We start from the raw sequence: 26,368 nt of genomic DNA, 5'->3' as shown, positions 1-26,368 counted from the left end.
AGAAGGAAAGCCGGGGATGTGAGCGGTCAGGGTCAGAGAAGGGGGCTGAAAGTCTGAGCATCTCACTCCATGCAGGGCTGTCTGCCCCCTCCACCCACAGGCCTGGCCCGGTGGTCCCCCGGAGCAGAGGGCCTAAGGGAGCAGGCCCAGGACAGAGGCCGGAGGGGGCACAGCAAGGGACCCTAGTGCCAAGGGCTTTCGTTCTCGGCCTCAAGGGTGCACAGGTATCTCACCACATGCGCAGAAGGGAACACATGCTCCTCCCCCCGCCCCCGGGGGCGCTGGAGGGAAACATGCTCCTTCATCCCTCCCCCAGGATGATCTGGAGACCCAGAGCCAGGAGGGACAACGTTTGGACTGGGAGGGGCACCCCAGGATCCCCACAGACTGGCCGGGTCCATCCTCGCCCAGCAGGCAGCCCAGGAGAGGTGAAGGGGCAGAGCTGGCCTTGCCTGGACCCTGCTTCAAACTGTATCGTTTCTGTTTCGTTGAGCAGGAAACCTCCACAAAAATCATTCAAGGACCCACAAACTGACACAATTAAACCCACGCAGCTGTTTTAGCAGCACGAAAAGCCACAACCAGGGTCTCCCCAGCCTCCCCTTTGTCCCACCCACCCTAACCAAATCCTATGTACACGAGTGGAGTAAACGTCAAGGCCATCAGTCACTGGGCATCACTTCCTGGGTAATGCACCGGAGGGGGCAGGGGCCAGGGAGGAACGGGGCCCCCGGGCTGGCTCTGCTCTCTGGGTACGTTCTGAGCAACCCCTCCAGGGGAGGGAAGATCCCAACGTCCAGCAGGGCCACAGGGTCCCGTGTAGAGAAGGCGATGGAGGAAAACAGCTGACAGGAGGGCTGTCTCGCTCGAGCGGCTGGAGGGGAGCAACTGCCCCCATTTTCATCTGCTGGGACTTCCTCCACGGCTGCCTGTCTTTGCCAGGCAGTGGCTCAGACGTGGCTCTCGCCTCCAGAGCCTGGGAGGACCGAGGACTGCCCAGAGCCAGCCCACCCCAGGAGGGACGCTCCCACAGCCCCGAGGGGCACCGTGGGCAGAACTTGGGCCTGGCCCTGATCTCTGGGGGGGCGGGGGGCAGGGTCTGGCGGGCCGGTGGCAGGAGGACACTCATGCAGCAGAGGAGAAGATATGACTGGGCCTCAGGACCGGCGGCCTCTGGGTCTGTGATCGGCCTTAGCTGCCTCCTGGCCCAGGTTCCAGAACTCGGGAAGGGGTGAGGCAGGGGCATGGAACTTGGGGCACAGGGGGACCCTCAGCCCTGCAAGCTGACCCCTTCTTTTCCCCGGCAGCCCCCTCCCTTCTCCTCTGGAAAACAGCATGACCCAGGACACCCCCAACATGGGCTGCAGCATCAGGGCCGGGCAGCCTGAGTGGAAACCACCTCCCCTGCCGGATCCGGGTGGGGGCGGGGTCTCCTCTGCCGGCGGGAGGGGGCGTGGGGGCCTTTAAAAGAAGGGAAGCAGAGAGGTGAGGGGCAGCTCCTTCTCCCCGAGCAGGGTGTCCCGCTTGAGGCTGCTGCCCTTGTTCACCACCTTGATCCTGAGCGCCAGCTTCCGCACGCTGGCCGGCCCCAGACCGTCGAAGAAGAAGTCCTCGTTGAAGACGGGATGGCGGCTGTTCTTGACGATGGTGCTGCGCTGCTTCTGCAGCTTGCCGGGCACCAAGCACAGGCCCACACAGCAGTTGATGCTGCGGGCGTCGCAGAGCCGGTCGTAGAGGCCCTCGGCCGCCAGCAGGCGTACGCGCAGGCGGGCCTGGGCCGCCTCATACTCCGCCAGCAGCCGCACGCTGCCCCGCGGGCCTATGCGCACAGCGTGCTCCGCGCGGGGCGCCGCGCCGGGCTCGGGGCCGGGCTCCGGAGTGGCCCTGCGGGCCAGGCGGCGCCGGGCCCTAGGGCTGGTGTCCGGCGTGCTGTCGTCGGCCGACGGGGAGCCGTGGCGGCCCACCGAGTGCTTCAGCTGGCTCACCTTGGCCTGGCTGTCCTGGGCGAACCCTTTGAGCAGCGACACGGAGCGCGAGAGCAGGGGGGACCCGAACGGCGAGGACTCGGCCGAGGACCCCGTGTCGCTCTCCCCGCCACTGACGCAGCGGCCGGGGCTCATGAGGGCACCGCCGGCCTCCCTGGGCGCCCCATCGCCCCCGTTGGCCTTGACGCCCCCCCGACGGCGCCGGGTGCCCGGGGAGCCCACCTGGGCCAGAGCCCCGTGCTCGCTATGGAACAGAGACTCCTTGCGCCGTGTGTGGGGGCTCTCGGCCAGCGTGGCGAAGCCATAGGACGTCTGGGCCTTGGGCACCGAGGGCAGCGACATGGCCCCCTGGGCCTGGGGGTCGGCGTTGGTGGCGGCCTCCTCGGCGGTCCAGTCCTCCGCGCTCTCGATCTGGATCACATGCCTGGTGGCCGCCTTCAGCAGGCTCTTGCTCTCGGCGGCCAGCTTGGCAGGCAGCCGGGGGCTCCGGGGGGCGCGGCGGGGCGCGGCAGAGGCCAGGTTCTGCTCCGAGGTCGAGGGCCCCAGCTCAGCCTGAGCCTCCGGCTCCGTGGGGCCGGTAGGCAGCTTCGGGGGGATGAAGAAGTCCGGGATCTTGTCGGGCGTGAGCACGTTGCTGTACAGGGGCCCCTTGGCGGCCCTGTCCCCACCCTCGCCCCCCGTAGCTCCATTCTCCCCTGACCCACGAAGCCGCTCCAAGAACCACATGTTGGTTTTCTTCATCGGGGCGGAGGCAGGAGCCTGGAGGGATCTGCGGAGCCTGGGAAGAGAAGCGGGGGTCGGGAGCTGCAGGCCCCCCTGCACGCGGGGGCTGGAAGAGGGGCTCCCGGCACCCGTTGGGGGGAGCCCTGCACGGGGCCAGCGGGGTCAGAAGGCGCTGAGGCCCAGGACCGTGGCGGGGTGGGCTCGCCCTCCCCTCCCCTCCCCTCCCTCCCCTCCCCTCCCCTCCCTCCCCAGAGGAATCGCGCTTAACTTCCAAGTGCCGAAGCCCGGCCCGAGAGGTGGGGGCGGCGCTGACTCTCGGGAAGCTCCCAGGGGACTGCGGCTCCACTCTCGCCCCCACCCCCGTTCTGAGGATCTCAAAGCGCTTTCTAAAGGGGTCCGCGCTCAGTCCAGGGGGAAGACACCCCAGGGCATACGGTGGACCCTGGGGTGTCCCAGCTCCGCCCCCCCCCAAGCTCCCACCCACCTGTGGCTTCTCCCGGGCCGAGGGTCCAGGCATCCGGGGTGAGGGAAGGGAGAGGAGGTGAGTCTGGGGGCTGGCGGCGCGGCGAACCGACCCCTCCCCTCCTCTCCCCCACCCCGCCCCGCGGGACTCGGCTGGGGGTGGGGGTGGGGTCCTAGCAGCCCCCGCGGAGCGTGGCGGGGCCCCGAACTCACCTGCCCGGGGACGGTGGCCGAGGCTGGCTGGTCCGCGGACACGCCGGGGTCTCGGCGCAAGGGCTGGGGGCGCGGGGACGCGGGCGCAGCCTCGGTCGGGCGGCAGCGGCAGCGCAGTCGGACTCATTCACCAGCGGCGGCGGCGGCGGGAAACCGCCCAGCTGGCCGCCGCGCCGCCGTATTCCTCCTAGTACGGCCGCCCTCCTCCCCCGCCTCGCTTGCCCCGGGGACCGGGCGGGCGGTCTGCGCAGCCCCCAGCGGGCAGAACCGAGGAGCCTCGCGGGGACTCGGGGACTGAAGGGGTGGGGGGAAGGAGGCAGGTGGTGGCGGTTTGCTGACGCCCCTAGAAACCCCAGGCCCCTGCCTCAGTTCGTCTGAGGGCCATTTCCCGACTTACGCTGACGAGTAAAAGAACAGCAATAATAATAACGGCAGCTGAATTTATTAGTGAGCACTTTCTCAGTTCCAGGCTCTTAGCGCCCTCCCCCCAACTCATTCCACAAAAACCGGCGGGTACGTCCTATGGCTGTCTCCAGTTTGCACATGAGGAAGGTGAAGGTTTCTTTCCAGAAACAAGGAGCTTGCCGCTGAGACGCGGCTCAGTGCAGACACCCGAGAAGCCGGCCAGGGCGCTGCTCCTTCATGGGAGAGATGTTTATCGAGCACCTACTGGACGCTGGGAACATGGCTGTGGCTGGCATGCAGCTGCCGGCTTTGTGATGTGTCCTGGTCGGAAGGACGCCAATACAGAAATACACAGGTAAATACTAACCGTAGGTTTGGTGGCTCCCATGACAAAATGTAACAGGAAAAATGTGATTCGGGGAGAAAGGAGAGAGTACCCCCCTTCAGTTCACAGATGGCTAAACCAGCAAGGGTAAGACCAGGAGACTCAGGCCTGGCAGCTCTGAGACCACAGCGTGTCTTGGGATTCCACCCTCCACCCTTGTGATATGCTGGCCCCAACCCCCCTCTTCCTCACTCCTTCCTCCCTCCCAGCCTCAGTTTCCTCTTCTGGAATCCAAGGCCGAGTGACCAGTCCCAAGTCCAGCAAGATACTGTATTGCCAAGACTGATGCAGAGCAGGGGAAGCCTAGACCTTATTTAATTATCATATTCCAGGGGCCTCCTCCCTTCCAGAAAGGTCCCCGAGCATCGTCGTGGCTGGAGCTGGGATGGGGGCTGGTCTGGAGTGACGGTTGGTTCAACAGCAGAAGGGGGGACGGTGGGGGGGCAGACTGAGCTGGAGCTGGACAGAGGCCCCTCCAACACTTCCACTTGACCTTGGAGTGAGGTGGGGCTTAGAGTCCCATTGTCCAGATGGGGAAAGTGAGGCTCCCTCAAGAGGCCTGTCTCAACTTTGCTCACCCAGGAAACACTGAGCCCCCCTTTGTTCTGGGGGCAACACTGGCGTGGCCACACAGTCTGACAAAGGAGGCAGATACCAATGAATGCATCACTTCACTGCCACCTCCAGGAAGCCTGCCCTGCCTGCCCCACATCACAGCCCAACAGAGCCCACGAAACCTTAACTTCAGCTCTCATGAAAAATACCCTCGAGTAATTACTCGGTTGATGTCAGTCACCCCTGCTGGGCCCGGAGTGCCACAGTAGGAAGGGTGACCCTAGAACAATGCTCTTCCCCGCAGGGGCCTCGAGCCACCGCCCAGGGTGGCGAGGTGACCGGCTCAGGCGTCCCGATGACAGGCCGGCCTGGGTACTGGGGCTTCGCTCCCCACACACCCTCGCCTCGCTGGGAGCGGGGTCTTCCTCCCAGCTGGGTTGGGGGAGGAGGGCAGTGAGTTTATTCTGTGCTGGTCTCTGCGCTGAGTAGCTCAGGACGCTAGTCCGGAGCCTTGTATCCGGGTTCAGATCCTGGTGCCAACTATTCCTGCTGTGTGACTTCCGGCAAGTGTCCAAATCTCTCTGTGCCTCTGTGTTCTTAGCAGTCCATGGGCATAACACCTGCCCCTGAATTGCAGCGTCAGAGTGAAGATTCCACAGGGTGAGGTACTATTTGCAAAACGCTTAGTACGGGGACCAGAAACGTGTGAGTTAAGTGTGGGTTCCACGGATGCTGCTACCGGTGAAGAAGGGGACTCAGTGGGGGAGGAGCCCCAGGACCTGACCCCACCACGGTCCGGCTCAGCCGGAAGCCCCACTCCTATCCCGACCCCATCACATTTGGGGAAACTGAGGCACAGCAGGGGGATGGGGGAAGGCACCTGGGGAAGGTCCCGAAGGCCTGCCCTGTGGAGCCAGGGACCCCACCCTGGGAGGGGCCCTTCCAGCTGGTCAGCTCAGCTCCGAGCCCAGCTCCATGTCCCTTTCTGTAAACAGGAACCTCTCCGGGTCCACAGAGCCCTCGGCTGATGGGCATGGCAGCACCCCCAGGACTCCCCCCCTCAGCAGCAGCCTTCTTGGAATCAGAAATGGGGAGGCTGCAGGCTGCAGGCTCAAGCTGGAGAGAGGGCCCCCTCCACCTCATGCTGGGTGGCCTTTATCCTCAACACCCTGCCAGGGACCCACTGAATGGGGAGGGGGATGTGGCAGACCTAAGGGTGGCTGGGAGGAAGCACCAGGAGGTGGCTTGCAAGAGATCTGAGCTCCAGTCCAGAGGGGCCACCTGGTGCCCATTTGGCTCCAAGCAGTGGCCTCCCCTCTGAGCTCCGCCTCCTTCCCTGGAAAAGGGGGCGCAGGCCTGTCTGCAAGCTCCCAGGAGGGTCCCGGGCCCAACAAGGCACAGGGTAGTCTGCGTCGGGGGAGGGCCATCATCCCCAGTTTACAGAGCAGGACGCTGAGGCACAAGGGAGGCCCAAGCCACAGGGCACCCAGTTCAGAGAAGGGAAGCTACTGGCCAAGGCAGCACGGTGGAGTTTGAACCCCCGTCTCTACTGCCTCCCTCCCCAAGTCTCCCTGAGGGCAAAGCTGGGGCAAGCAGCGTTTGTTGACTGAATAACTGAAGGTAGAATGGGGCAGGAGCTAGCTGTGCGGGGCCCAGGTTCCCAGCCCCCGTCACCATGGGGCACCCCAGGCCTGGCTTTCCCGACTCGGGGAGCAGGATAGGGAGGTGATGGGGTTGGAATTCAGGCTCTGCCCCCTCCCAGTGGTGTGGCCTTGGCAGTGACCTCATTCCTCAGAGCCTCTATTTCCTCATCTGTAAAGTGGGGAGAAGTTCAGGATTCCAAGTCTGTGCAGTTCTTAGCACATGCCCGGGGTGGGGTGCTAGATAGAGTCTTTGAAGGGGAACCTGGGTCTCGGAGGACCCAGAGCTAGGAATGAATGGCCTACAAATCTCCAGAATCTGACACTCCCCCCCACCCCCCCACCCGGTCCTTTCTGCCCGCCACCTCCCAGTCCCATCCTGTCCCCCACAGCTTAATTCCCACTTGGAAATCTTATCACCTCTGTGCTCAAAAGGCCCCAAGCGGCTCTCTCTGGCACCAAGCTTTGCCCAGCTGTGCCCCCCGCTCCACCGCCCCTCTGATCTCCCTTCCAGCCGCTCTGGCCATCCTTCTGTCTCCTGAAGAAGTTGTGTTCCACACACCCAGGGCCTTTGCACACACCATCCCTTCCGCCCATATCTCTCTCCTCCTCTCTCGGGGCCTCCCTGCTCATCCTCCTGGATTTCCTGGGGCCCCTAAGCTCCAGGGCACTTCCCTTCCCATGGTTGTCATCAGACACTTAGCAGTGACCTGCTAATTAATGTCATTTGACAAACTCCACAAGAGCGGGTCTGTCTTGGTCACCCGTTGCATCCCCATTACCCACCAGGGGTCCTGGCAGGTGGACAAGAGGAGGTCATGAAGGCAGATTAAAGGATATTAGGATGGGGGTGTGGATGGATGGACAAATGAATGGTGAATGGGTAGTTAGATGGATGGATGTGTGATGGATAGGTGAGTAGACTGATGAACGATGGATGGACGGATGGGTGGGTGAGTGGATGGATGGATGGGTAGATGGATGGGTGGGTGGGTAGGTGAGTGGATGGATGGATGGATGGGTGGATGGATGGGTGGGTGGGTAGGTGAGTGGATGGGTGGATGGATGGGTGGATGGATGGGTGGGTGGGTAGGTGAGTGGATGGATGGATGGATGGGTGGATGGAGGGAGGGAGGGATGGGTAGATGGATGGGTGGGTGGGTAGGTGAGTGGATGCATGGATGGATGGGTGGATGGATGAATGGGTGGGTGGGTGGGTGGGTGGATGGGTGGGTGGATGGACGGATGGATGGATGGATGGATTGGTGGCTCTGTCTCCAGATCTCTGAAGTAAGAGACATGGCATCAGAGTCCCCTTCTGGCTCTGCCTTTTGATGGCTTCCCCCCTAGTTACAGGCAGACCAGAGTGGCTTTCACTGCCCACACCCTTACCAGGTCCCCCCACAGCCTGGGACAGAGCCTGCTGACAGCAGAGAAAGCACAGCCCCTCCCCAGAGCCAGACCCTGGGTAGGGGTGTGGCCCAGCCTGGCAGGGATGTGGTGAGGCTTGGGGTGCCTCCTTGGGAGGGATGCCTCCATGTTTGTGGGAGGAGTTGAAGGAGGGTCCTGGGGAGAGATGGGGGTCTCCCTGGGAAGTAGAAATCATGTGAGGGAAGGTCAGAAGAAGAGAGTCGGGTGCCAGAGCAGGGAGCTGGGCACACGGGAGAAGTAGGGGCTTTGAGGTCGATAAAGGGGCCTGAGAGAGAACTGGGGTCTTCTCAGGAAAATGAGGACGAGAGACGTTGGGAGACCGAGAAGTCAGGCCATCTTTCAGAACAAGTTAGGAGCTATTTGGAGAAGAAAACAAAGAGCTTTTTGCCAGATATCTGGGGTATCTTGAAGGACAGAAGAAGTTTCTGGCATTTGGGAGATAGAGTGTTTCCAAAGAGAAGCTGGGGGTATGTTTAACAGAGGAGCTGGAGTGTGCTTTGTCTCAGGATAAGATTGAGGTTCTGGGAAATGTCAGGGGATTCGCCACCCGCCCCCCCGCCACAAACAGGGGCACAGCCAGGGCCTGTCTCCCTCTTCCTCCAGCCCCGGGGAGGCCAAATCCGGTGCTGCCTTGGCTTCCTCCCACCAGGAGACTGAACCCAGACCCCCACCCCGAGAGGGCCTTGTAAGGCGCAGGACGGCTCACGCGCCCCATGGTCATTCCCAGGTTTAATTACAAACAGAGTCCAAGTGTCCAGTGCAGGTTGACAGCTGGGAGGGCGGGGGCCTCACAACCACCCCCACCCGTGTCAGTTGTCTTGGGGTTGCCTGGATACCCCCATCATCCCAAGGCTGCCCCCCACTTCCACATCAGCATTTGCCCTGGCCTGAGGGCCCAAAGCACCTCGATTCTCCCCCCAAAAGACAACTGTGCACTAATTTTTCAGGTGGAAAATCTGAGCCCGGCCAGGACAGGAATCCATCTCCATGCCAGGGAACTGGGGACCTGCTGGTTCCAGGGAGGTGAGCTGACGTCCAGCCGGGAAAGGAAACGGTGCCTCCTTGCCCCATCGGGAGCCTGGGCCAGGGCTCCGAGATAGATGGCTGCTTTTTGATATACTTTCTTTAAAGGCGAGAAAAGGCTCTGTCTTTGGTATGTGTGCTCTCACTCCAGGTGAAGGCTGGCGGCAGGCAGAGGGCTCGGTGGGAGAAAGGGGTCGTGGACTCTGTCTCCTGGCGGGCTTGACCCAGCCCAGCCCAGGGCCAGCTGGAGAAGGAAGATTCCAGAGACCCACGCGGAGGAAGGAGAGTCAGCGGCGATTCCGGCCCGACCAGGGTCCAGAGAAAGGCTGAGGGCCCCTAAGGCCACTACGGGGCCATCCGGGGGGAGCGGGGACAGGAGCCACAGGCTGACAGCCACAACCTGGGGGAGAAAGAAGGAGAGATCAAGGCTCAGCAGAGACAGCAACCGGAGACCCGGCTTCAGGTGTCAGAGACCTCAGTCACAAGGCAGCAAAGTGAGCCAGTGTCAAGCCTCAGGCTGAGGGCCAGGGTTGGAGTCCCAGCTCCTCCGTGGTCTTGCTGTGTGACCTAGGGTAGTCCCTTAACCTCTCTGGGCTGCTGAGAACGCTATTAACATTGCCTTTGTCAGCGGTGCCTGGGAGTCAGTGAAGATGTGGAGAAGGGATGAGCTCAGGGCCTGGGCGCAACAGCTGCTGTGTTAGCACCTATGATTACTGCCATCGGTGTTGCTTCTCGGGTCACAAACAACTTAGAGTAGAAGGGAAGCAGGGCAGACCCCGGCACGTGCACACACACGGCCCCACGGTGCCGCAGGTCGTTTCAGGTGTTCCACAGGCCACCCCCATCCCTGGAGCCCTGCCCCAGATTGGGAATCCTGTCTCTGCCTGCGGTGGTGGCTGAGGCCTGGCTGGGGGCAGGGAGCAGGCCAGCGCTGAGTGGGGAAGGAGGCAGAAAGAGACTGTTGTCATGGGGACCGGAGAGCAGCCCAACCTGGCCCAGAAGCACCTCTCAGCCTTTGGGGAAATTCCACCAACCCCTTCCCTCTGCGAGCTGAGCCCCCCACTCCCAGCTTCCCTGTATCCCCGGGTCCTGCCTCTGTCTGCTCCCCAAAGACTGTGGCTGCCACCCAGACCCCTCTGCGCCCCAGCTCGGCCGCATCCTCCCCTGCCTAGCCAGGCCCCCACCTCACACCAGCCCCCCCACCCACCAACCAGAGAGGCCCTGGAATCACCAAGACCTGCCTGTCCCTCACCCACTCAAGACTTCCCGAGGTTCCAGAAGTGACAGGCACAGGTGGACCTTCTCACCCACCCACCTCGCCTCACACTCCAGCCCCACCAGACCCACCTCCTCTGGGGGCTTTTTACCCCCAGTTAAACACAGAGTTACCCTAAACAACTCAGAGGGTGACTGCTGATGGGGACAGGTTTCCTTTGGGGGTGATGGAATGTTCTGGAATTAGATGGGGGGAGGTGGCACAGCTGTGTGGAGACACTGAAAGCCACTGAGTTGTGGGTGAATTATGTGGCGTGTGCATCTTAGTGTTTAAGATGAGAAAAATCTGGCAAATGGGGGCTGGGAGCCCACGGGGCCGGACGCACCTGGCTCAGGGTTCCCGCCTGACGACACCACGCAGGTGCAGCTCGCTCTCGGCGGCCACGATGGGCTGCCCGTTCTGCAGGTGGTAGTCGATCAGGTGGCTGATGCTCTCGAAGAGCACGTCCTTCGTCCGCACCTGTGGGGCCAGAGGCCTCAGCGTCACCACCACCAGGAGCTTGTCGGAGAGGCAAACTCTCGGGCCAGCCCCAGACCTGCTGACGGGGAGCTGCGTCTTCACGAGCCCTCCGACAGCTCGCGCTCAAGGCTGAGAACCACTGGGTCAGAGACTTCAACCACAGAATCAGCCTCAGAATTCCAGAACTACGTGTGGACACAGGCTCCAAAAGCACCAGCACTCTGGGGCCACGCTTCCTGTAGCGGGTTGAATGGTGCCCCCCCCCAAAATATATGTCTACATCTTAACCCCTGAAACCTGTGAATGGGCTCTTGTTTGGGAAAGGCCTCTTTGCAGATGTGATTAACATGAGTTCACCTTGATGGATAAGGAAGATGTGGTCCACAGGTACAACGGAATGCTACTCGGCCATAAAATAGAATGAAATAACGCCATTTGCGGCAACGTGAATGGACCTAGAGATGATCACACTACGTGGAGTAACTCAGAAAGAGAAAGACAAATATCATATGATAGCACTTCTGTGTGGAATCTAAAATATGATGCAAATGAACTTATTTACACAACAGAAACAGACTCATAGACATAGAGAACAGGTTTGTGGTTGCCAAGGGGGAGCGGGGTGGGGGAAGGATGGATTGGGAGTTTGGGATTAGCAGATGCAAGCTAGTATACATAGAATGGATAACAAGATCCCACCGTATAGCACAGGGAACTATATTCAATATTCTGGGAAAACCATAATGGAAAAGAATATAGGAAAGAATGTATATACATATGTATAACTGAGTCACTTTGCTGTATAGCAGAAATTAATACAGCATTGTAAATCAACTATACCTCAATTAAAAACTTAATTTTAAAAAAGAGTAAAAAAGGATGAGTTCATCTTGGATTACTCAGGTGGCCACAAATCCAGTGACCGGCGTCCTTATAAGAAGAGAAAAAGCTTCGACACAGAGACACAGGGAGGGGCCACGAGAAGACAGAGGCGGTGACTGGGGTGATGTGTCCACAAGCCAGAGAACAAGAATTTCCAGCAACCATGAGATGCTGAGGGGGAGGCCTGAACCCAATCCTCCCTCAGAGCCTCAGAAGGAACCAGCCCGGCCAACGCCTTGGTGTCAGACGTCTGGCATCCAGAGCTGGGAGAGAATAAATCTCTGTGGTTTTAAGCTGCCCAGTTGGTGATCATTTGGGAGGGCAGTACTAGGAAATGAATACACGCCAGGAATCTTGTAGACATGGATCTGAAAATCAGAACCACCAAATCTAAAAGCCACCTGCATCTTAGAATGAGAAAATCTTAGCATCCTACGTATAGACCTGGACGCAACACACACCCGCCGGCCGCCAGCTGCCAGACATTCATGGGCGATGCCAGACTCGCTGGGCACAAATCACCAGGGGAGCGGGCTGGCAACGCACATGCCTGGGCCCGCGGCAAACCACCTATTTCCCAGGCACTGGGGACAGGACCTGGGAACCTGCATGTTAACCAAGTATGTAAGGAGGTTCTGAAGCTTCTATAGCGTCTCTCATCCTGGAGATCTGTTTACCTGAGAGGGAATTAGGCCTGGGGGAGGGCTGACAGCACGCCAGGCTGAGGTCACAGCTGTGAACACTGCGATCAGACACGAGTGAGGAGGTGGCTCAGGGAACTGACAGAACAGGGGCCTGGAGCCGTGGCCCCACCTGGGCCAGGCCACACAGTCGCCACCCCCGTGTGCCCCGTATAGGGCACGGAGCACACGCAGCCCCCCAGGGCGGCGCCGAGGATTCAGCTGGAGGTGGTAAAAGCACTTGCTAAACTCTGAGAAGGCCCTTAACACCCCACGCTCCTTCTCACCAGGGAAACACAGTACAAAGCCCAAGGCCCTTGGACAATGGAAAACCCTTCAAAACCCTAGCACTCCTTGTAGATTGGAAAATGCCTTGTAAACCCTAAGATGCTTTAGGAGCTATAGAATATGCCAAACCTCACTGACTCAAGGCAGCTGCAAGATGCATCACAATTTATGTACCACAAGGAGAGGAGAAAACCTCCAAGTTCAGTAATGATAAAAGTGATGCAGTTGGGCTTCCCTGGTGGCGCAGTGGTTGAGAGTCCGCCTGCCGATGCAGGGGACATGGGTTCGTGCCCCGGTCTGGGAAGATCCCACATGCCGCGGAGCGGCTAGGCCTGTGAGCCATGGCCGCTGAGCCTGCGCGTCCGGAGCCTGTGCTCCGCAACGGGAGAGGCCACAACAGTGAGAGGCCCGCATACCGCAAAAAAAAAAAAGTGATGCAGTTGATGGTTTAAAAAAAAATCAAGACTTTAGAGATGTCAAAATGAGAGGAAAGTGTGTACCAGAGGGTTGAAGCAATTCCGTAACTTGCGGGCAGGCCCTGAAACTCCTTGTAAATGGAGACGTGCTTTGTGAACCCTCAGATACGTTAGAAATTGAAACGACCAAATTTATCGCTCAAAGAGATCACTGTTTGCAAGATGCGTTAGCAATGATAGAATGTGGGGGAAAAAAGTGCATCTTGCAAATGATGGAATATGGTACTTTGTAAGTCCTAAAAGGCCTTGAGATTGGAAAAGGTTTTGTAACCCCTCTAAATGCTTTATAGACTGGGAAGTCCTTTGTAAAACCTAAAAGTCTTCTAAAACTGCAAAATACTTTGTAATTCTAAAATACCTGGTAAAGGGAAACAGAGTAAAGGGCTCTGTAATCTGAAACATACTTCATTAAACCTAAAGGGCGCTTAAAAGGCGGGCGCCCTGGGCCTTGGGCTGAGGGGAGAGGCCAGGTCCCTTCCCTGCCCAGCCCGGCTCCACACCTGCCCCAGGCCCCCCACCCCAACCCCACCCCACGCAGCTTCCGGCCCCCTCCCTACCCCTGCCCCGCCCCCACGCCCACCTTACCACGCCTTCGGGGTCCACGAGCAGCAGGTGCTTGGGCTGCCCTGCGTGCATGCCGGTGAGGACATACTGCCCCGGGTTGGTGACGCTGTCCCGCACAAGGAAGTCCCCGTCCACTCGAAGCAGTTTCTCCGCCGCCCGACGGCTCATCTGGCCGTGGTACCAGGGCTCCTGCCGCAGCTGCTCTTCCGTGGGGGCGATGGGGGCCCGGCGGGTCGGCGGGCTGGGCCACTGGTCCTCCACGGGAAGAGGGGCTGCCGCCGGACCCGCGGCCACGGAGCACTCGTGCAGCCTCAGGGCATCCTCGAAGGGTCCTGTGGGCGAAGACCGTGCGGGAGGCGGGGGGCAGCTGCCTCCAGCGGGGAGGGAGGGGCCTGGGCTGGGGGGACCTGCTCCTTCACCTTATATTGGTTCTATTAGTAACGCAATATATTCTCTTGGATTTTCTAAGCATGTGCAAAGAACGAGCATGTCTTTCTTTCCAAGGTGCACACCTACTTCTTTTTCTTGTCTTGTTACACTGGCTTCCTTCCGAGTGTTTATGCCTCTTGTTTCAGCAGCTCGTCTGACCGCACTGGCCAGGGCCTCCACTACATGCTCCACCTCGGCGGTAGGCAGCAGGCATCCCTTTCTTTTCCAAACTCTTAATGGAAAAGCTCCGGATGGTCTTCCTAAGTTTCCTAAGGCTCCCAGCAGGCACCATTGTGACACTGTGCAAGCCAGTCACCCTCTCTGAGATGTGGCCGCATAGCTCAAACACCCTGGAGTGCAGTCGCCGCCCTGACCCCTGCCCTGGCGTGTCTGTGCTCGGCCTCCACCCTCCTTCCACTTCTGGTCCCTCCGGATCACTCCTCCCTGACTCCTCCAGTGACCTAGGGGAAGCTGACCCAGCCTCCCGCTCCCAGGACATGTGACCAGTCCTGGCCAATCAGCATATTCATCTCGCACCCCTGGCCTAGTGATTGGCTGGGGGATGAGCACATGACCCAAGGAGGGCAAATCAGAGGCAACCCCAGGATTTCTAATGGGCGCCTGGCAACAAGCATCACTTTCTCCACTGGGGTTGCTGGACCATCTGGCTGGTCACCCAAGGGGACAGCCTGCCTCAGAAGGAGTTCACACCCGGAGCACCTCCTTTCCCATCTGAAATTGCTGTGGGGGCCAGCAGGGCCACAGCAGGTGCAGGTGTCATGTCACTGCTGTAATGACAAGAAATCGAGTTGTCGGTGGAGGGAAGGAGGCTTTGCAAACTGTGAAGGAAGACATTTCCAGGGCTTCTCTGGTGGCGCGGTGATTAAGAATCCGCCTACCAATGCAGGGAACACGGGTTTGAGCCCTGGTCCGGCAAGATCCCACACGCCGCGGAGCAACTAAGCTCACGCGCCACAACTACTGAGCCTGCGCTCTAGAGCCCGCAAGCCACAACTACTGAAGCCCGCGCGCCTAGAGCCCGTGCTGCACAACAAGAGAAGCCACCACAATGAGAAGCCCGCGCACCCAACGAAGAGTAGCCCCCGCTCACGGCAACTAGAGAAAGCCCGCGTGCAGCAACAAAGACACAACTCAGCCAAAAACAAATAAACAAACAAACAAATAAATAAATAATACTGATGTTGTAGGAAAGGAGGGTATTTTGGACCCAAACCTCCTCCATCAGGCTGAGCCCTCCCTCAGGCTGGGGCATCCCAGAGGGAAGAAGGAATGGCCTCCACCACCAGCTAGTCACTTTATCAAGGTGTGGATTAGGCCTACCTCCTCCGACTGGGGGTTCCCCATTAGGCTGGGATTTCCATTTTAAGGGGCTTGGGCTTCCTCCCTCAGACCATGGAGTCACATGAAGAGGGAGCTTAAACTCCCTCATCAGACTGGGGAGACCCAGAGACGGGGAGCTAGGCCTCCTGCAGACTGAGGCGTCCCACAGAGAAGAGATGCCTGAACGCCCCCCATCCCTCTCTTCCCCCATAGAGAGGGAGCTGGGTTACCCTCAAGAGACTGGAGGGTCCCACCGAGGAGGAAGTACCATAGGAAGCACACTTCTCCACCCCAACCCTATAACGTGGGGAGAAGTCCCAAGGGGAGGACGCAGGGCATCTCCCATCAGGCCACGGGCTGCTCGGGCCCGGCCTCCTCCAGCAGGCTGGCTCGCCCCCACTTACTCATGTCGAACAGGTCCTTCTTGGGGCTGTCCTCAGGCTGCAGGGTCTCCGGGCCGTCCAGACCTTGCGTGTTGACGTACAAGTGGTCCTCGTAGTCTCGCGGGCCCCGCGGGTCTGCCTGCACGTAGCCATCCCCGGGCGGGGCTGGGGTTGGGGAGCCGGAGTGAGGTGGGGTCAGCCGGGGGACCCCAAGGACAAGGGCCCTGGAGGGCAGCCCCGCCCACACCTGTCTCCCTCCAGGAGGGAAGCCCCGCCCTTTTGCACAGCAGGGTTAGGAGTGAAAAACCGCATAAAAGCGCGGGGGCTGTGCAGACGCGGAGGTCACGGGGAGCCGCGCCCCCAGCCCCCCCCCCCCACACCTACGCCCGTCTGCCAGGCAGGAAAGCGGCCAGGGGGCCAGAGCTTCCCAGTTTCAAGGGAAGGCAGGAACCCCAATGTTTATGTTAAAATCTCCACGTTTAAAACATAATAACAGGGCTTCCCTGGTGGCGCAGTGGTTGAGAGTCCGCCTGCCGACGCAGGGGACGCGGGCTCGTGCCCCGGTCCGGGAAGATCCCACGTGCCGCGGAGCGGCTGGGCCCGTGAGCCATGGCCGCTGAGCCTACGCGTCCGGAGCCTGTGCTCCGCAACGGGAGAGGCCGCAACAGTGAGAGGCCCGCGTACCGCAAAAAATAATAATAATAACAATAGAATTCTGCTCTCCCTGTAATTATGTTATCAACATGATACATGGTCAGGTCATTTGTTTGCTTCCGTTCTATTTTAGGCTTTCCTTTCTTTTCTTTTCTCAGTTTTGTTTTTGAATGTATAAAGCATTCACATGGTTCAAAAGCCACAACACCATGAAAAGGTATCCTCGGTGGAGCTTCTCCCCGGGTCCCTCAGCACCTCGGTCCAGATCTGCTGGATCCTCACCAGTTTGCCTCTGCCCTGTTCCCAAGGCCTCACCACCGTGTATTATCAGACTGTTGGATTTTCGCTGACGCGGTAGGTGAGAATGGCATCCTGGGGGAACTTAATTTCCATTTCTCTTATTCTGAGCAAGGTTCAGCATCTTTTCCTACGTTCAAAGGACACGTGTGCATTTCTTTTTCCCCAGAAGTGTCAATCCATTTCTAAACGTCTCCATTTTTAATCGTTGGCAGGGAAATAATGACCTTTGAATACACTGTGGCCAAATGCAGCCCAAGGGCCCGCAGCCACGATCTCTGTTTTATGCCAATTATATCCTTAACCCTCGCAGACACCTGGGCTCATACATCGGCTCCACCCTCTGTGGGCATGAGCAAGTAAGGTCACCTCTCAGTGCCTCAGTCTCCTCCTCTGCAAAATGGAGAGAATGGGAGTAGCTTCCTCACAAGTAGGGGTGAAGATGAAACCGCCCTGGGTGGTTGATGGGGGCCGAGGGGCCTCAGCCCAGGCTTCCCAGTCTTCACAGAGGAGGCACAGATTCTCCCGGCCCCTTATAATCAAGGTGAAGTGAGAAGGAAGAAACCTGGGTTGCAGGAGTCCAAAGAGAGAAAATTTCTGGGCATTGGAGCTGGGGCATTGACATATTGGTAGGAGTTCTTGGCCAGAGACTTGGGAAAGGCATGATAAGAAGTGATAACATCATGTGCAAAGGCTCAGGGGTAGGAAATGCTAGTGAGCCCTGGGAGTCAGGCCTGAGCAGCCCATGTCCCAGAGAAATAGCTGACCAGGGCCAGATGACGGCTGGGCACCTGCTGGGCACCCAATGCCATGAGTGTTCTTTAACCACAAGCTCTGGGAGCCAGTAGGGTTCTGATGCTCGGCAGTGAAATGCCCAGATTGTTTGGGAAGATCTAAAAAAAAAAGCCCAACACATGTCAGCACGGCTGTGAGGCAACAGGCAGCCACAGCAGGGCTGGTGGGAAAACACACTTCCCGGCCACATCGGGGAGCCAATTGGCAGCTTCCCTACCGTGGCTGACGTGTGCACTCCATCCACAGCTCAGCATCCGTGGGAGGGACACACGGGGGGGCCCAAGGGGTCTGCCACCCATCAAGCGGGGGCCACGTCAATAAGCAACTCCAAGGACAGGGGACTAGCACGCAGCCGTTCAGAAGAGCACACGGACGCAGCCAGAGCCCCAGAGAGACCGAAGGTGTCCGCAGCCTGCCTCGGGGTCCTGACTTCTTTGGGGGCCTGTTGGTAATAAAGGCTGAAAGGAGACACAAAAGTGCCAGGGGGGTGAGGTCACGACCTCGGAGCTGGGGCAAAGGGGATTTTAGCCTTCTCTGTCGCTGTAAGTGTTGTATAACGTTAACATTTAAATGGCTGAAAACTCTACCATTTTGTTAAAAGCTCATGATACCTGGTGGGAATGTAAATCGAAAGGGCAGCTGTGTGACTTGTATCACATGGAACAGCGGCCACTGTCCCGGGTACGGATGCTACGGAGGCCCTTGAACAGAGCTGAGTGGTGGACGCTGGTGTGGCAAATACCTGCGAAAAGTGCCCAAATGTCTGAGCGAGGACGGTCCTTCACGTGGCAGGGAGGATGCCGTGGTGAAAAAGAAGGGGGGCGACTGCCGTGCCCTGACGTGGGGAGGATTCCAAGCTGGGCTGTTACGAGGGGAAAGCAAGGTGGAGGGGTAGATAGCACGCCACCGTCTAAAAACCGGGGAAAGCCACGTATGTCTGAGTTGGCTTGAATGTGCATGCAAAATTCTGGAAAAAACATGGTAACTACTAACAGCGGTTACCTGATTAGGGAGGTGGATAAAACAAATGGGGCAGGGAGACTGACTTTTCACCGGATGCCTTTTTATACTCTGGTGCTTTGAACCACGAGATGCAGTACCTATGCCCAAAATACAAGGAAACTGGTCTGCACAGAAAAAAAAAAAAAGCAGACGCTGTCAAATCTCTAAGAGCGTGGGGAGGGAATACAATCTCGCCGGTGAAAGTGGAGTGACCCAAAGAGTGGAAGCAGTGTGAGGGGCGGTGGGGACCCAGGGGGAGGGCTGGGCCCCCCCCCCCCACAGCCCAGAGAGCAGCCTACCGTACCTGAGGGGCCCACATCCCACTGCGGGCCTCGGGCGTCTCTTCGAGCAGGAGATGCTCCCTGAAAAAGAGAGCAAGGGGTCCTCCGGCAGTGTGCAAGCCCAGATCCCAATCTCCCACGGCAACCCTCCTGATTGGCCTGTAGCACCCCCTCCTCCCAGCACAGCACCCCAGTCTCCCACACCAACCCTCCTATAAGCCAGATTTGAAGCTCGGCTCTGAACCCATGCCCCGCTCCCTGGCCTCCGTCTGCCCGCGCGCCCACCACGCACCTCTGCTGCAGCCTCATGGGCCGTCCCCACTGGGAACGCCTGCCCCGGCACATGCTGTCTCTTGCACCTTGATGCCCTTCCCTGCACTGCTCTCCTGGGCGACGCCTATTGACCCGTCAGGGCCCAGCCCAAACCCTGCCCTCAGGGACATCCTCCTGACCAGGGCTGGTCAGTCTCCCTGGGGTACGTTCTCGTTATCCTCCTTGGAAGCCCTGATTCAATCACTGCTGTACCCATTTCCTCAATGTCTGCGATGGGAATCCCGTCTGAAGTGTCAAGAATAGGGCCGAGCAGATCTGGGCAGCTTGGGGAGGGAGGAAGGAGGTGGGGGCGGCACAAGAGACCCTCCTCTAGGATCCCGGAGGACAGGGGCAGAAGGAGGGGCTGGGGGTCAGGCCCCCCTGGGACACCCTCCCCACGAGGTCCCAGAGGCTGACCTGGCCAAGGGCCCCGAGGGCACAGGGCTGCTGCGCGGGGGTGAGCCTGGAGTCCACCAGCCCGCCCAGGGGCGGCTCCTTCCCGGGAGTGCGGTTGTAGTAGCTGTGTTCTGTCTCGTCCTCGTCCCCCCAGGCCGAATCCTCCGGCCCGGTCAGCCTGCGGACACAGAGCCAGCGGGAGCACAGGTCCCAGCACGGGACGGGGAAGGGGCTGGCTCCCAACAGGGTGCCGAGGACTCCAGGCCCAGGGACCCTGACCGCCCCCCATCAGCTGAGCGGTGGCACCAGGAACTGTTGCTGATGGAGGGTCTGGGTGCCCCTTTCTGTCCGTCAAAGGGGATTCTGCACGAGCCTCAGCACTTTGGCTGGACCAAGCAGGGCCTCAGAAAAGCTGGTCTCCGCCCCCTTTGCCCACGCCAGGCTTGCACCCAGAACCCGGAAGCCACGGCTTAGGGTGGCGACACCCCTCAGCATTGAAAACGCCCTCGCCCTCTGGCCCTGGATGGCGCCTTTGAAATTTATGCCATGGAGACTCATCCAGGCAAGTGTGGTTCCTCAGAGCAAAAGACGGGAAGCCGCTGACTGCCGCTCAGTCAGGGAGGGACAGCAGGTCGCAGTGGGGGGCCCAGAGGAAGGCCCTGCAGCCCGGGGAGGAGAGGGGCTGGGGCCGCCCCAGTGTGCGTGTGCGAGGGGCGAGCAAGCCCGTGCGAGGGCCACAGGGGCGTGTCCAGCTGCGCACGCCGGCCCCTCATCGGTGAATATCGGACTTCTAACAAATTCATTTATTCACTACTTATTCTAGCCAATTCTTGTCTGTCCAGATATTTAAATAGCCGACCGCAGGCCACTGCCTGTCTCTGCCAGCCCAGGAGAGGAGGACGGTTTCTACACTTTTACGCCGCAGAACTGTTAAATGGCTAAGAAAACATCCGAAGAACACCATCTGATGACATGTGAAAGTCAGACGGAATTCAGAGTTTGGGGTGTCCATAAATAAAGTTCTGCTGGCACACAGCCCACCGCCGATTGCTCACACATCCTCCTTGGCTGCCTTCCGCCACAATGGCTGAGACAGCAGGGCGTGCAGTCCGGCCCTTTGCAGAAGCGCCAGCCACCCCCGTGCAGACTAATGACGACAGTATGACGGCCACCCCCCGCCAACCAGTTCCCTGAGCCCTCACCACAGCCGGGAGTCGGGATGTTTTTAATCCCAGCTTTACAGATGCGGAAATGGGGTCCTGGTGGTCGAGCCGTGGGCCACGAGGGGCACAGAGCAGGGAGGGGACAAGGACCCAAGCCCGGGGAGGAGGGGCAGGGCCGGCAGAGGTGCGGGGGGATGGGGCGGGCAGGCCGGTACCTTCCCGGGGGGACGACAACCCTGGGGGGGCTGTGCAGGTACTGTTTGAAGCGCAGCTCGAAGGCTTGGCCCACGGTGCTGATGACGCTCTGGGCGAGGCCCTCGCAGCACTCCAGGATGTGGCAGGCTGGGGGGCGTGGCGCAGCATCAGCGGGGCCTCGGCTGGCTGACGCGCTCCAGCCCAAGGGCCCCTCCCACCCCCACCAGGCCTCACCTCTCTGGTTGATGGGGTCCTTGGCCACGTAGGCCACATAATCCACCATGTCCTGGGGAGAGAGGGCAGCGGGCGGAGGAGTCCCAGCAACGCGGGGGGTGGGACCGATGGGCACAGGCAGGGGGTCTCGGGGCTGGGGGGACAGAGGGGCCGGGAGTCCACCCCCAGTCCCGGCCTTACCGTGTCACCACCCGACGCAAAGGAGATGGACTGCATGTGGTGGCTGGCGATGATCTGGCCGAAGAGAGACCACCAGTCACGGGGCTGCCGCTTCAGGGTCGGGGGAGGAAACAGGGGCTCGGGCCGGTCACTAGACCAAGGCCACAGGGGGGCCGGAAGGACAGGGGTGAGGGGATGAGCCATCCCCTCGACAGTACGTCAGGATGACCGAGAGCCCCAGTGGACGGGCAGCCCCGCAGCCAGGGCAGGACGCAGAGACCCACGGCCACGCAGCCGCACGGGAGGACAAACCCGCCACGCGCTGGTGGGCATTCTCACACATGCGCACGTGGGCACCAGGCTCAGACACGTCACCACACCCTCGACACACAGACACACGTGCTAAAATCCACACGCGTCCCGGTGCGCAGTTCACACCAACACCTTCACTTCACCCAAGGGCCCTCGCCCAGCATGCCTCCAGGCTTCACCTAGGTGAGCCCACAGACCCCGCCCTGGGCGGGGCTGGCGGAGGCTGGGGGGGGAGGGGCGGGCGGCGCTCACCTGGTGCGTGGCGGGAACGGAGAGGTTGAGGCCGTCGATGGAGATGCTGACGGCGATGCTCATGCCCGCGAAGCGCAGGTTGCTCTTGCCCAGGATGGAGGCCAGTGCCTTGTTGGGGGCCTGCGGGGGGGCACAGGGCACCAGGAAGGTGGGCCCGCGGTGGGGCTCCAGCTGGGGCAGGCCCCGGGATGGCCATGAGCCCCCCACTCGCTCCCAACCGGAGGCCATGGGCCCCTCACCCACCTTCTTCTTCCAGGAGCCCCGGATGCCAGGCACGGCCTCATGGAGCCGGTTGATGGCTTCCCTGTGTGGGCGGAGGAGGGAGGGGGCTTAGAGAGCTTGGAGTGGAGGGAGCAGAGGCTCAGAGAAGGGGGGAGGGGCGGTCAGAGGGCGATGGGCTGAGGAAGGGGTGCAGTGGATCCTGAGTGGGGAGGGGCTCAGAGGAGGGAGGAATGCTGGGGCACCTGGAAGCCTGGACCAGGGGCTCCGGGCTCCCAGCCACCCACCCCGTGTGCCCCGCAGGTGCCCCTGCCCTCAGCTCTCCCCCTCCAGCTCTTTCTTTCTCAGTGACCAGCGGACCTCTGAGCCACAGCCCACTTGACAGATTTGGGGGTCAGATTTGGGGTTGCTGACACAGCCCTTCAGCCTGAACCCCCAGTTGTGTGTGGCCACAGGCTGGCCAAGATTCCCATCTGTGGCATAAGGGGATGACCTCTGCTCTGGGCCCCCAGACACAATGGCAGAACCAAGCCTCCCAAACAGAATGGGAGAGACTTCCATGAAACGGCTCATCCCTGCGGAGGGGCTGGAACTTTTACAAGGTCCTGAGGGTCAGATGGACACACAGAAGGCTCTCAACAATGTCGGTGCCGTGAGGGGAACCAAGCCCTCACCCCGCAGGTGGGAAGGCAAAATGGAGCAGTAGCTCCTCCAAATGTGAAGCAATCCCCCCCAGGTGCACACCCTGGAGAACTGAAAACACACGTCTGCACAAAGCTTGCCCGTGGGCAGCCACAGCAGCTCAACTCACAACAGCCCGAAAGGTAGAAAGCACCCGAACGGCCATCAGCTGAAGATGGATGAACACAATGTGGTCCCTCCACACACGGGACCATCACTCAACCCTGAAAAGGGGGGAATCCCTGACACTCGCTACAGCGTGGACAGACCCTGAGAACACGATGCTCAGTGAGAGAAGCCAGACACAGAAGGACACACAGGGTGTTATTCCACTGATGGGAAACGTCCAGAACAGGCAGATCCACAGACACAGAGAGTGGGTTCCTGGTTGCCAGGGGATGGGGAGGGGGTGGGGTGACTGCTAATGGGGATGGGGCTTCCTTTCAGGGTGATGGAATGTTCTGGAATTAGATCGTGGTGATGGTTGCATAACTTGGAAAACAGCAAAATACATCGAATTGTACACTTTGATTGGGTGAATTATACCTCAATAGAGTTTTTTAATGTCTCTGGTGAATGCACTAAGTCAGTTTTCAACATGCAAAACAATGTGGGCCCCTCCTTCCTCAGCCCTGGTTGTACCCTTGACTCTACATGACTCAGGTCCAGGCAGCTCGGAGCATCATGATACCACCATGCCTTCTCTGCACCAAAAAAAAGCCGGGACGGTGGACATGCCCTGGTTGCCTTGGACAGGCTCCCAGCCCCTTGCAGCCCTGCCCTGAGTCTCAACCGGGAGCCAGCAGCACCGCCCCCTGGGTGCCAGGACATGCTGGGGCGTCCTCAGCACCCCTCGTGGGACCCACACACTCTCTGAGGGATGCGCTGTCGTCTCCAGGAGATCATCTGGGGTCCGGAGAGCGTGGGTGACCGGCAGGCGGGGAAAGAGCTGGGACTGTGCCCCGCCCCAGATCGCTCTGACCCTGCGGAGCACTGCTCCCCAAGCCGGGAAGGGGGAGGGAATTGTCGCCGAGTCCGCCACCCTCACCTCCCAGCACAGAGCTACACACCAGAGCCCCCGACCCCCGCAGCCGGGCCTCACCTGGTGAGCTGGGTGCGAGTGCTGAAGTCCAGGGAGCGCATGGAACGGAGGACTTCGATGCAGCCCATGTACTGAGGGGAGAGAGCACAGGGTCAGCGCCAGCCCAGCAGAGCCCAGCTGGGGCCTGACCGTGGATCCCAGGCCTTCCCTCCAGCGAGCCCTCCGCCCTCCCCTCCCGCCACCCTGGGCTCCAGCCCCCGCCTCTGTCCTTATGAGGCCCAGCCTGGTTGCCACAGGGCCTTTGCACCAGCCAGCCCCAGCCGTCCCTTCCCCCATCTATTTGCGGACTGGTTCCTTCCCCAGCTCCAGGCTCCCGGTCACCTCCTCAGAGCTGCCCTCCCTGACTGTAAGGGAGTTGTTCCCTGGAAGCGGTGGATTCCTCCAGGCTCAGTCCTGGCTGTTCATTTAACCGCCTGCTGTTCATTCTCTTTCTGCTCCACTAGAAGGTCAGCCCGGGAGGACTGGATGGTGGCGACCCCGTTCACTTCTGCGTCCCCAGGGTCCGGGACAGGGTCTGCGAGCAGGCGGGACAGAGGACGTCTGGCCCGCGAAGCCCAAAGCTTTGACTGTCTGAACTTTTCCAGGGAGAGTGTGCCCACCCCTGCTCAGATTACCATTTCCACGGAAGGTAATTCGGTAATTCAAAATCTCCAAGAGACGATGCTGAGGGACAGAGAAGGCAGGAACAGCCGGGGGAGGGGTGGGGCAGGGTGGCCAGACGACGGCCACCAGCACCCTCCAACGTGCTGTCTGCACAGCTGGGAGGGAACCTGGCACAGCCATGTGCAGCGTCTGTCATATGATCTCATTGATGGGAAACGTCCAGGACAAGAAAATCCACAGGGACAGAGAGTGGGTTCGTGGTTGTCAGGGGCTGGGGAGGGGCGTAGGGGGTGACAGCTAATGGGGACGGGGTTTTTTTTGGGTTGATGGAATGTTCTGGAACTAGATAGATTTGGTGGTTGCACAACCTTGTACTAAATACCACTGTACTGTGATTTAAAACGGTTAGTGGGGGGCTTCCCTGGTGGCGCAGTGGTTGGGAATCCATCTACCAATGCAGGGGACATGGGTTCGAGCCCTGGTCCGGGAAGATCCCACATGCCGCGGAGCAACTAAGCCCGTGCACCACAGCTACTGAGCCCACGCACCTAGGGCCCGTGCTCTGCAACAAGAGAAGCCGCCACAATGAGAAGCCTGCGCACTGCAGCGGGGAGTGACCCCAGCTCGCCGCAACTGCATAAGGCCTGTGTGCAGCAACAAAGACCCAATGCAGCCAAAAATAAATAAATTTTAAAAATAAAATTTAAAAAAAAATGGTTAATGGTAGGGGCTTCCCTGGTGGTCCAGTGGTAAAGAATCTGCCTTCCAATGCAGGGGACGCGGGTTCGATCCCTGGTCGGGGAACTAAGATCCCACATGCCACGGGGCAACTAAGCCCGCGCGCCACAGCTACTGAGCCTGCGCACCTCAACGAGAGAGCCCGCGTGCTACAAACTACAGAGCCCATGCGCCCTGAAGCCCGTGAGCCACAACTAGAGAGACAAAAAAACCCCACAGGCCACAACTAGAGAGAAGCCTGGGCGCCGCAACGAAAGATCCCGTGTGCCGCAACTAAGACCTGACACAGTCAAAAAAAAAAAAAAAAAAAAGAAAGAAAGAAAATAAATAAATAATGGTTAATGGTTAACTTAGTTATGTGAATTTTACCTCAATTTTTAAAAATATTTATTTGCTTACTTATTTGGCTGCGCCGGGTCTTAGTAGCAGCACACAGGATCTTTTAGTTGCAGCATGTGGGATCTTTTTTTCTTTAGTTGCGGCATGCGGGATCTTCATTGCGGCATGCAGGATCTTTAGTTGTGGCATGTGGGGTCTTTAGTTGCGGCATGCATGTGGAATCTAGTTCCGTGACCAGGGATGGAACCCAGGCCCCCCGCACTGGGAGCGTGGAGTCGTAGCCACTGTGCCACAGGGAAGTCCCCTCGGCTTTTAAAAAATGATACACGCACATATGCTTTGACCCTGAAACTCCATTTTGAGGACTTTATCCCAAAGACACACCAGTCTGCGGGCTCCCTATGTGTGTGCAGGTGGCTGTTGGGAGCCATACTCCACCTTCCCCCCAGGGCTCCGCCCCCCTCCCCCCCCCCACCGCAGGACCGGTGCTGGGGCAGTTGCGCGGGTATTTACTGCCACCACAGCCCGGTGCGGAGTATGCCTTCCTATGCTGGCCCCGGGGTGCCCTGCCCCCGGCCGCCTGCCCCTCCCCTCCTGCAGGACTTGCAGCACTGGAGGAATAAACAAGAAATTGCAGACACCCCAAAACTTGACACATCTAGGGTTGTGAGGTCCAACCCGGGACGCCAGTTAGGTTGGAATTTCCCATAAACGATTAATATCTTCTTAGTGTATGTCCCAAATAATGCACAAGACATGCTTATACTGACGGTTGTTCGTGTTCGTGGGAACTTTACATTTAACTGGGCAGCCTGTATCTTTGCTGAACCTAAATAAATCGCGGTGCTGGCAGTGGAAGAGTCTGCAGCTGTAAAAAGAGCAAGGTGCCGACTAGAAGGCACAGTGCCTTTTGTGTGGACAAGGGGGCCAAGGAGGACACACGTGTACACAGCATGTGCGTGTGTGCATGCACATGTGTGGGTGACAAGCTCTCGCAGGACACAGTAGGTGCTTCTACAGATGCCGTTGGCTGA

The 26,368-nt window shown here is 59.5% G+C and overlaps 2 protein-coding genes across 2 annotated transcripts in view; both read right to left on the bottom strand.

Moving 5' to 3' along the window:
* Positions 1-652: 652 nt before the first annotated feature.
* On the bottom strand, positions 653-2,912 carry C2CD4C (C2 calcium dependent domain containing 4C). The gene has a single exon (XM_022565716.3). The coding sequence runs from the start codon at positions 2,724-2,726 to the stop codon at positions 1,464-1,466; it is 1,263 nt and encodes a 420-aa protein (XP_022421424.2). The 5' UTR covers positions 2,727-2,912; the 3' UTR covers positions 653-1,463.
* A 4,662-nt stretch (positions 2,913-7,574) lies between these two features.
* The window catches only part of SHC2 (SHC adaptor protein 2), a 31,023-nt gene continuing 12,229 nt past the window's right edge, over positions 7,575-26,368 (bottom strand). The window contains exons 2-14 of the mRNA XM_089905851.1: positions 23,655-23,725; positions 21,896-21,956; positions 21,653-21,772; positions 21,110-21,163; positions 20,930-20,981; positions 20,716-20,842; positions 19,359-19,515; positions 18,653-18,710; positions 18,089-18,208; positions 15,622-15,765; positions 13,469-13,779; positions 10,424-10,557; positions 7,575-9,222 (exon numbers count right to left, since the gene is read on the bottom strand). Of these exons, the coding sequence (XP_089761977.1) occupies positions 10,429-10,557; positions 13,469-13,779; positions 15,622-15,765; positions 18,089-18,208; positions 18,653-18,710; positions 19,359-19,515; positions 20,716-20,842; positions 20,930-20,981; positions 21,110-21,163; positions 21,653-21,772; positions 21,896-21,956; positions 23,655-23,725 (1,404 nt within the window). The 3' untranslated portion in view covers positions 7,575-9,222; positions 10,424-10,428. The remainder of the gene's footprint in view (positions 9,223-10,423; positions 10,558-13,468; positions 13,780-15,621; positions 15,766-18,088; positions 18,209-18,652; positions 18,711-19,358; positions 19,516-20,715; positions 20,843-20,929; positions 20,982-21,109; positions 21,164-21,652; positions 21,773-21,895; positions 21,957-23,654; positions 23,726-26,368) is intronic.

Source organism: Delphinapterus leucas, unplaced genomic scaffold (assembly GCF_059928025.1).
Source record: "Delphinapterus leucas isolate spDelLeu-1000000601 "Yukka" unplaced genomic scaffold, BTC_Dleu_Yukka2 spDelLeu_asBTCV2_sq25, whole genome shotgun sequence".
NCBI lineage: Eukaryota > Metazoa > Chordata > Mammalia > Artiodactyla > Monodontidae > Delphinapterus > Delphinapterus leucas.
This window is presented reverse-complemented; position numbering and strand designations above follow the sequence as displayed.